A 12,103-nucleotide genomic window follows, 5' to 3' on the forward strand; every position below is an offset into this window, starting at 1 on the left:
ACGGCAGCTCAAAAAAGGACCACCTCTTGTAGATACAAAATGGCAGCTCAAAAAAGGACCACCTCTTGTAAATCCAAAACGGCAGCTCAAAAAAGGGCACATCTTACACATAAGTACAACGGTAACTTCCCAGTAGAAGTGTGATAATAAAGTATTAAAGCTTTCGTGACTGCATAAAATTACTCATTGGTTTTTTCGGTAAAGTCACGTATGTAGAAATACAATAAAATTATATTAAAACAAAAAAACAATCACGACGTTTCGATCACAACGCAAGCGATCTTCATCAGGTGTCAAGAACAAATCACGGAGGTAAATACAACAAAAAGATGAGAGACGAGAATTCAACAAACCTGAAAAACATTATGTGAAGCACATCCAGTCAGGCCAACAACACAGACACTTCCTGGCGGACCACGAATTTCAGGAGAGTGTTAAATTTCGTATTCAACCTTTGGATTGCACATACCAGCATAGATAGAATGAAAAATACGAGGTTCTACATACGTGACTTTACCAAAAAAAACAATGAGTAATTTTATGCAGTCACGAAAGCTTTAATACTTTATTATCACACTTCTACGGGGAAGTTACCGTTGTAATTACGTGTAAGATGTGCCCTTTTTTGAGCTGACATTTTGTATTTACAAGAGGTGGTCATTTTTTGAGCTGCCGTTTTGTATCTACAAGAGGTGGTCCTTTTTTGAGCTGCCGTTTTGTATGTGTAAGATGTGCGTGTTTGAGCTGCCGCTCTCGCTCTGGCCCCTCCCCCCCTCCAACCGTATTTCCTATTTAAGCTTCTGTTCATCCCTCCGCCCCCCCCCCCCTCTCTCTGCCTCCCTGTCCGTCTTTCCTCCCCCCTTACCTCTTGGTGGACATGTATATGTATTTCTACTGACCTTGTACCTCGTATTTTTTATTCTATCTATGCTGGTATTTGCAATCCAAAGGTTGAACACGAAATTTAACACTCTTCTGAAATTCGTGGTCCGCTAGGAAGTGTCTGTGTTGTTGGCCTGACTGGATGTGCTTCATATGTTTTTTCAGGTTTGTTGAATTCTCGTCTCTCATCTTTTTGTTGTATTTACCTCCGTGATTTGTTCTTGACACCTGATGAAGATCGCTTGCATTGTGATCGAAGCGTCGTGATTGTTTTTTGTTTTTTTGTTTAAATATAATTTTATTGTATTTCTACATACGTGACTTTACCGAAAAAAAAATGAGTAATTTTATCCAGTCACGAAAGCTTTAATACTTTATTATAAAAATATATTTTTGTATTTTGTATGACCATGAAGTTTGTTACGTCAACCCGCAACACACCTGAGTTAAGCGCTCTGCAATGCTTAGAGCTGTTCACTGCGTGCCGGGAGATTTTAGGTGGCGCGTCGCTCCTGGCCGATGAAGCCATTGGTTTCTCGGAGTTTCAATACATATCCGTGCGAAGAACGGGTAGAATGGCTATCTTAAATATGAAGCAGAAAATTATATCTGTTTGTTTGTGTGAAGCAGCAAAACCTCTCCAACGCTGAGCTTTGGCGTCATGAAATTTTCACAGCTTATGCTGTTTGGAATTTCTAAGTGAACGCGACTATTTTCAGCTCGCCACGTCATTCATTCCAGAGTGGCGAAAATCGACCTTGCATAGAAGTGGATTAAGGTTAAATTTCCTTGAGTGAAAACAACCGATTTAGGTAACTTGATTTGTTTTGGCTTTTTTCCTTCTTGCAAGCATCAACATTTAAGGGTTTTTCAGTGAAATATAAGGTAATATGAAATATATCCAAGACAAGAATCCAAGTTCTGGGCGAAGCCGGGTAGTGAAGCTAGTTACTAATAAACCCCAATGATCCAATCGAAATTAGGGATTTCGATCGGACTGTTGGGAGGGCACGTGCCACCCCACCCCCACTGGCTCCACCACTGTCACGGACTGGCATGGTTCACAGGTGGTGGTGTGTCCAGACTCACGCCTGGCCACGTTCACCTGCTCAGAATTAATGCTTCCTCACTCCACCAAGCAAATTCATTGAGGATCAATCAACACAGCCGAAGTTGCGTGTCTCTATCTCTCTTCCCGTGGTTGCGTGGATTTCCTTCCCGATACCCGGGTTTCCCCTCCACATGTAGAGTGTGAACACCACCACGCGTCTAGAGTGAACACCGCCACGCGTCTAGAGTGAACACCGCCAAGCGTCTAGAGTGAACACCGCCACACGTCTAGAGTGAACACCGCCACACGTCTAGAGTGAACACCGCCACACTGTTGACGAGCCTCACCTTGTGATGTCGGCAGGTCGCTTCTAAAAACAAAAGCAGCACAGCAGCTCAAGCGGGCCTGGCCTGGTAAAAAAAGAATGAAATAAAAACTGCGTGAATATTTAAAAGTAAAACAAAGTGACAAAGTGGCGAGCCGAGTGAAGACAAATTAAACTTAAGCGATAGAATTGAAGCAAACGCGATCAGGCGAGGGCAGGAGGCAAGGCTCCGGGTGGCTAGGCCCCGCGCTGTAAAGTTCCAACCTGGACATCGCTTCCATGCTCGCTGCTACTCAATTGACATCCCTACGAGAGAGACAGCGAGGCTCTACCTCAGTAAACAACAACCACCACCACCACAACCACCACAACAACAATCACAACAACAATCACAACAACAATCACCACAACCACCACCACAACAACAACCACAACCACAACAACCACCACAACCACAACAACCACCACCACCACTACAACCACCACCACCACTACAACCACCACCACTACAACCACCACCAACACAACCACCACCAACACAACCACCACCAACACAACCACCACCAACACAACAACCACCACCACAACAACCACCACCACATCAACCACCACCACAACCACCACCACAACAACCACCACCACAACCACCACCACAACAACAACCACAACAACAACCACCACCACAACCACCACAGCAACCACAACCACCACAATAACTACAACAACCACCACCACAACCACCACAACAACCACCATGACAACCACCACAACAACCACCACCACAACAACAACAAACACCACAACAACCATTACCACAATAACAACCACAACCACCACCACTACAACAAACACCACCACCACAACAACAACCACTAGCACAACAACCACTACCACAACAATCACCACCACAACTATCACCACAACAACCACCACCACAGCCACCACCACAACCACAACCCCCACAACCACCACAACAACCACCACCCCACAACAACCACTACCACAACAACCACTACCACAACAACCACCACCACAACCACAATCACCAGAACTACCACCACAACAACCACTACCACAACAATAACCACCACAACTATCACCACAACAACCACCACCACAGCCACCACCACAACCACAACCCCCACAATCACAACCACCACAACAACCACCACAGCCACCACCACAACCACAAACACCAGAACTACCACCACAACAACCACCACCACAACCACCACCAAAACCACAACAACCACCACAACAACCACCACAACCACCACCATAACCACCACAATAACCACAACAACCACCACCACAACAACCACCACCACAACCACCACAACAACAAACACCACAACAACCACAACAACCATCACCACAACCACCACAACCACCACCACTACAGCAAACACCACCACAACCATCACCACAACAACAACCACCACAACCATCAACACAACAACAAGCACCAGAACCACCACAACCACCACCACAACACCCACCACCACAACAACCACCACCACAACCACCACCACAACAACCACCACCACAACAACCACCACCACTACAACCACCACCACCACAACCACCACCACCACAACAACAAACACCACAACAACCACCACAACCACAAACACCACCATAACCACCACTACAACAACCACCACCACCACAACCACCACCACCACAACAACAAACACCACAACAACCACCACAACCACAAACACCACCACAACCACCACTACAACAACCACCACAGCCACCACCACCACAACCACAACCACCACAACCACCACAACAACCACCCCCACAACCACCACAACAACCACTACCACAACAACCACCACCACAACCACAATCACCAGAATTACCACCACAACAACCACTACCACAACAATCACCACCACAACTATCACCACAACAACCACCACCACAGTCACCACCACAACCACAACCCCCACAATCACAACCACCACAACAACCACCACAGCCACCACCACAATCACCAGAACTACCACCACAACAACCACCACCATAACCACCACAATAACCACAACAACCACCACAACCACCAACACAACAACAAACACCACAACAACCACAACAACCATCACCACAACCACCACAACCACCACCACTACAGCAAACACCACCACAACCACCAACACAACAACCACCACAACCACCACCACTACAGCAAACACCACCACAACCACCAACACAACAACCACCACAACAACCACCACCACCACAACAACCACCACCACAACAAACACCACAACAACCACAACAACCACCACAACCACAAACACCACCAAAACCACCACTACAACAACCACCACTACAACAACCACCACAGCCACCACCACAACCACCACAACAACCACCACCACAACCACCACCACATTAACCACCACATTAACCACCAACACAACAACCACCACAACAACCACCACAACCACCACAACAACCACCACCACAACAACCACAACAACAACCACCACCACAACCACCACCACAACACCACAACAAACACCACAACCACCACCAATACAACAACCACCACAACCACCACAACAACCACCACCACAACCACCACCACAACAACCACCACCACAACAACCACCACAACAACCACCACCACAACAACCACCACCACAACAACCACAACAACAACCACCACAACAACCACCACAGCAACCACAACCACCACAATAACTACAACAACCACCACCACAACCACCACAACAACCACCATGACAACCACCACAACAACCCCCACCACAACCACCACAACAACAAACACCACAACAACCATTACCACCATAACAACCAGAACCACCACAACTACAACAAACACCACCACCACAACAACAACCACTAGCACAACAACCACTACCACAACAATCACCACCACAACTATCACCACAACAACCACCACCACAGCCACCACCACAACCACAACCCCCACAACCACAACCACCACAACAACCACCACCCCCACAACCACTACCACAACAACCACAACAACCACTACCACAACAACCACCACCACAACCACAAGAACTACCACCACAACAACCACTACCACAACAATCACCACCACAACTATCACCACAACAACCACCACCACAGCCACCACCACAACCACAACCCCCACAATCACAACCACCACAACAACCACCACAGCCACCACCACAACCACAATCACCAGAACTACCACCACAACAACCACCACCACAACCACCAACACAACAACAAACACCACAACAACCACAACAACCATCACCACAACCACCACAACCACCACCACTACAGCAAACACCACCACAACCATCACCACAACAACAACCACCACAACCATCAATACAACAACAACCACAACAACCATCACCACAACCACCACAACCACCACCACTACAGCAAACACCACCACAGCCATCACCACAACAACAACCACCACAACCATCAACACAACAACAACCACCACAACCACCACCACAACACCCACCACCACAACAACCACCACCACAATTCTAGATTTAAAGCTTTCGTGACTGCAAGGATCCATACTCTTTGGTTCTATTCGGTAAAGTCACGTAGGTAAATAATAAAACAACAATAATCACGACGTTTCGGCCACAACACAAGCGGCCTTCATCAGGTGAAGGGACGAGCCTGTCTGGAGGACAGCGCTGGAGTGGAAGAAGCCACGCTTAGATCACGACATTTAAGGAAACGCTACTGTTATTATGGATAAAGATTCATACAACAACAAAATCCAGAATCTGCTCAACGATGGAAGTTACTCAAAAATAAAAAAATTACCCCACTAATAGCCTAGCGATAAAAACCAACAAGATCATCACTAGTTCGACCTCCCTAATCGACCCAATTAAACGTCCCTCCCTAAAACCTTCTGCTGCAAGACCCCCTAGATTCTATGGTCTTCCCAAGATTCATAAAGAAGGCACCCCACTACGACCCATCGTATCCACGATCAACTCCCCTACCTTTAGACTAGCCCGTTTTCTGTCAGATACCTTGCTGCCTTTCACTGGCAAGACCACCTCAGCAGTACTTAACTCAGCCCAATTGGTCTCTATGGTCAAAGACGTTGTACTGTCCCCTGACGATATCCTTGTCAGCTTCGATGTGGTCTCTTTGTTCACCAAGGTCCCAGTACCTGATACCATTGAAATAATTGAAAATTTGGTCCAACATGGACTAGACCCCGACACACCTGCACTGGTTAGGCACTGCCTCAACAATACCTACTTTACTTGGAATGGCTCCTTCTACAAACAAAATGAGGGTACCCCCATGGGTTCCCCCTTGTCACCAGTGATAGCCAATATTTTCTTGGAGAAATTTGAATCAGACGCCATCCAGACTTCCACCCTCAGACCTTCCCTGTGGAAGAGATATGTGGATGACACTTTCGTCATTTGGCCACATGGCCTCCCAGCTCTGAACCTTTTCCTACACCACATCAATTCCAGACATCCCGCCATCAAATTCACCATGGAAGTTGAGAAAGATGGCAAGCTACCATTCTTAGATGTTCTATTTGAGAGGAGACCTGATAGCTCATTGGGGCATTCTGTCTACAGGAAACCCACCCACACAGATTCCTACTTGAAACCTGATTCCCACCACCACCCAGCCCAAAATAATTATCTTCAAAACTTTATACCATAGGGCTCATTTCATTTCGGACCAACACCACCTGACCAGTGAATTAAAACATGTACACCTGGCCCTCAAAAGGAATGGTTACTCTGACCGTACCATCCGCCAAGCTGTTTCTCCCTCCATACAAAAACAACCACTTGATACTCCGGTCAAAACCATCACACTACCATATATAGCAGGCGTTACTAAAAAGATTTCCAAAATTCTAAACAAACACAAGATCCAGGTCCGGTTCAATACAGTACACAAAATTCGTGATCTGATCCCATCCGTGAAGGATGTCATTCCTGACTTACAGTACCCCGGGGTTTATAAATTGAGTTGTACCTGCGGTGATTGCTACATCGGGGAGACAAAGCGACATGTCTCTGACCGAATTCGCGAGCACAAATCAGATTTGAAACACGGCAAAACGAATTCTTCTGCCGTGGCTGATCACTGTTACAACGTTGTGGGTGATCACGATATAATTTTCTCCAATACCAAGGTTCTTTGCAAACCCACGGGTTTTTTTATCAGATTTGTTCACGAGGCAATTCAGATCTACAAACACAGACACAATTTCAATTGAGAAGATGGTTTCAAATTAAGCAACCATTGGAAAGATGTTCTAAATCGAACTAAACATTAAACTAATTTTAATGGTACAGTATATTTTTCAAGTAGTGGTACCCCAAACTTTCGCAGCTCTTATAAATTCCCTTTTCACCCCATCAATAGGTAAACTCCCCCCCCCCCCCCCGCGCCAAACGGCAAGTCCACCGGCACGTACACCACCTCTTTTCTAAAATCGGCCAATCAAATGCTAATTTTTATGCTAATTTATTTGTCAGGACACCTTGTTTGCTCGCACACAGCTTAAAGGTCCGCGGTCTGAGAGTGGTTGTGTTTCGCTCCAGCGCTGTCCTCGAGACAGCCTGGTCCCTTCGCCTGATGAAGGCCGCTTGTGTTGTGGCCGAAACGTCGTGATTTTTGTTATTTTATTTTTTACCTACGTGACTTTACCCAATAGAACCAAAGAGTATGGATCCTTGCAGTCACAAAAGCGTTCAATCTAGCATTGGGAGCTTGCGTGGAGGCCTCATTCGTGTGCAATTTTTTTCGTGACTTTCCTGGCCCCAGGCTGTAAATGGTTGAGGGGCACCGCAGGCGGTCAGGCTTGCTTCAACCCTTGGTTGTGAACATCCAGACGTTAATCAGCAAGGACCATTTCTTGTCCTAGTTCACCAACATATAAGACGTCATGCAAAATTCTCATGAGTGTTGTTGTGGAGAATGTATCTACTAGATGTGCTCTGCCTTGTAACCGAATACAAATCTGTACCAAAAATGAATTTCAAATGTGCACTTAAAATTACTTCCTTGCTATGAAGCAGATCAGCAGACACGACATCTTTCATTTATCGATCTCTCCATGAAACAAAGGAATGTTTTACACAAACTAAAACTAGCACAGCCTTCTGGGAGTGCATCATTGATTTAGTGCAAGCCACCTGTGGACTCTTATTGGTGCACAACATCTCAAAAGCAGCCGGGCTGCTTCAACCGATAGTTTCGAACATCCAGACGTTAATCAGCAAGGAGCATTTCTAGACCTAGTTAGACAAAATCTACGTCAACACGTAATACAAAATTATAATTCGTGTTGAAGAGAATGTATCTCCTCTACGTGTAACTGATTAATGATCCGAGTGTGCTCCCTATTTCAAAGACAATGAGTTGCTCCAGAGGAAGATGCTTCCTGAAAACACAAAAATACCCTTTGACCTGTATCACAAGAACAATGAGCCTCACCTGAGTTATCTGTACAGGTTACTTCCAAAACACACACTTTGTCCTAACATCACTTAATCAATGTTTGACCCTTAGACAAAATGTTACATGTACGAACACAATCAGACAAGTATTAATTCTAAATTATTGAGTAATTTTAACACAATTTTATTACTGCACTGAAATATACTGTATCAGGTTACATCGTATTAACAAGAAGATATTAAAAAAAAAATACGCACCATCTGCTTAACAGTGTATGTACAACATACTATTGTGTCATTAAAAACGAGTAGGCCATTGCATGCTGGCGTCTGGGTCAAAATGTATCAAATTCTAAACATTACCTACAAACTCCACAACCAAGATGCCACGTCAATAATCGCCCCCTACTGACAGGCTCTTGTCCACATGCAGGCCGGTGCAGGGCCACCACCTTGTGCCACACAGGGGCAGCTGCTACTTGGGGGTGCTCTTCCAGTGTTTGAGACGAGATACGATACAAAACTCCAAATTGCCAGAGGCGATTAAGCAAGCACCATCTAAATGCAATTATGATAACATACTCAATGCTTGGGAGCTTGTTTCTCGCTCCTGGTTAGAGATCTACCCAACCCACAGGTCCACAAAGACTGGCTGCTCTTACCCTGCAGGTTGAACCTAGGAATTGAGTGTTCAACTTCACATTCTTGTCATTAAAGGCCTGTGACAAAGGTCCATTTATTGGAGCAACATCTTCTCAAGCTTACACATCTACCGGGTCTCCATTTGACTTTATATTGTCTCGGAGGAAGTCCACCCACACCTCCACTTCCACAAACTGCTGGGAGTTGCCTCGCTCTGCCTCAGTCAGAATTCTCCTCCTGCTTCACGTTGCCTCCATCGATGTGAAGGTCCGATTTTGGAGTTGAAACTTCATCTTCACATTTTACCCTGACTTATTCGCTCTTCACCATCACTTCTTCATATTTCACCTCGATACCTTTAAAAGTGTCCAAGCTGGGATTTTTTTCCGGTTGTTTCATGAGGGATGGACTCATTGCGGAACTTTGACTTTCACAAGCTGATTTCAGACTCCATCCCTTGTGGATCTTCTGATGCTTGTGCGTTCTCTGGTGTTTTTGAAGATTTGATGACTGTGCAAACGCCTTCCCACACACACTGCACTTGAAGGGTTTCTCTCCCGTGTGTGTTCTCTGGTGTGTTACAAGAGTAGATGACTGTGAAAATGCCTTCCCGCACACACTGCACTTGAAGGGTTTCTCTCCCGTGTGTGTTCTCTGGTGTTTTTGAAGAGTAGAGAACTGTGCAAACGACATCCCACACAAACTGCACTTGAAGGGTTTCTCTCCCGTGTGAGTTCTCTGGTGCAAGTTCAAATGTTCAGTACGATCCGTGCTGTATGCACACCGGTCGCATTGATGCCTTTTTGCACAGAGCTGCACCGAGTGCCTTTGCTCCATCAGACAAATTCTGCAAAGGAAGCGACAGCTGCAGAGAGAAAAAAAGAATATCCACACCATCTACACGTCAATATCGAGGCACAGAGGAATGCATATATACAGTCAAACATGACTTACATGTCTATACTTATTCATATCTTCATGTTATAGTGAAAAAGTGTCCCAAATTCATCACATGGGCTGTTATGGCACACAATTAGAAGGCAAATGTTCATAAACATGCCTGGAAGCCCTAATATCTTAAAAATGAATGTAAACCCAAAACTCCGAGCACACAATTTCGGCTGTCTGGCTTCAAAAGGAATATTTATGAAAGCTTAATTCAGCTGACATAGCAAAGGGTGTTGAAAATAATACTATTTGTGTTATGCAGAAATGCATAAATTAATGTTCAATCGCAACTTCGAGGTGTGAAGTCAGGCACAGATGTCCTTGAATGCTGTGATGAACAGTTCCGACTTCAGCTGCACGTGTGCTGTGATAACTTCCTGACTACATTCTTACAAAGATTGCAGAGGAAAACAAAAATAAACTGTTCCGTGCTCAATAGAGTTAATAGACTTTACTGCAAATACAAACTTGACCCTGAGCGGTGACAGAAGGGGAGCGGCAGTGACGTGGTGAGCGCTGCGCTCCTGACCAGCCGAGTTCCATTCCCGCTCGTGGCCAACACCGCCAGTGACGATTTTCTGAACCGGTCCTGAGCCGTCGACTCAGCCTCAAACGAGTACCCGGTGCGGTGTGTAGTAAACATCGCCACTAGGGAGACAAAGGCGGCCGGGTGTGGTGCTGGCCACCCACCCCCTCATGTGCCGTCCCACCCTTAATAGGTGCTCGCTAACAGCACTTGCCCCAACATTCTGTCCAGGCTATACGGGGGATCTTTGTCTTTGTGTGTTGGGAGCAAGTTTGAGTGGCGTGTAGCCGTTGGAGCTGAACGGGCGCCTGCTGCTACTGACAGTCGTTGACTACGGTTGGACAGACGCTGATAGACAGACACAGATAGACAAGACAGGCGGACAGACACAGACAAGAGGAACACAGAGACAGAGAAAGATAGACAGAGACAGAGAGACAAAGGCAGAGAGAGACACAGAGGCGCACAGAGACACAGACGGACAGAGATGTTAAACTGAACTCGCTCCATTGAAAGAGATTCCTCAATCTTTGCCCATCCCAGGAAGTCATTCTAGTTTCTATTTAGTTCATGGAGACACATAGACAGAGAGAGATAACACAAAGACACACAGAGAGAGATACACACATAGGCAACGCCTCTGTGTCGAGGCCTTAAATAGCGAGAGAGGGGTGGTAGAGAAATTAGCAAGTCATTGCAAGGCCGTAGCCATGGAGTCAACATTGGGGGGGGACCAAATTTTCCAGGGGGTCTGGGGTCTCCCCCCCCAGAAAAAAATGTAATTTGAAAACTAATTTCCTGCCATTTCCTGCATAAAATATTAAAAAAATTAACTAACACATGGGTTGGAATTTGTTTTATTTGATACAATAATGTCTAATATTGTATTGTATTACATTGCTCTGTTTTTTTCTTTTTTACCTTTTCTTGTTTCATAGTATGTAATGGCAGAGATTAGGGATTCATAAAGTACAACGCAATCATATAAACAGAAATCTATGCATTGTTATATGAAGACAAGTCCAGATTTTGTGGCCAAGGTTTAGCAAATCGTTTTTATTAACATAGCAATTATTATATTTAAAAAATATTTTTATAGCAATATATTGGGGGGGGAAATTTTGAGCATATTTGATTATTAGGAGGGGGGTGTGTGTCGCCCAATATATATTATAATTTTTATAATATATTATAATTACGGCCTTGTGTCAATGAGAGATTTAGAGCTTTGGTGACTGCAGTAAATAAAAACAGGACACACAGAGAGAGAGAGAAAGCAC

General features: G+C 45.3%; 1 protein-coding gene across 1 annotated transcript in view; it reads right to left on the bottom strand.

The window, feature by feature from the left end:
• The window catches only part of LOC116957218 (uncharacterized), a 60,929-nt gene that overhangs the window by 4,992 nt on the left and 43,834 nt on the right, over positions 1-12,103 (bottom strand). The window contains exon 6 of the mRNA XM_076055616.1: positions 9,956-10,121. Within this exon, the coding sequence (XP_075911731.1) occupies positions 9,956-10,121 (166 nt within the window). The remainder of the gene's footprint in view (positions 1-9,955; positions 10,122-12,103) is intronic.

Source organism: Petromyzon marinus, chromosome 71, assembly GCF_048934315.1.
Source record: "Petromyzon marinus isolate PM22_M1 ecotype Great Lakes invasive population chromosome 71, UKy_Petmar_22M1.pri1.0, whole genome shotgun sequence".
Lineage (NCBI taxonomy): Eukaryota > Metazoa > Chordata > Hyperoartia > Petromyzontiformes > Petromyzontidae > Petromyzon > Petromyzon marinus.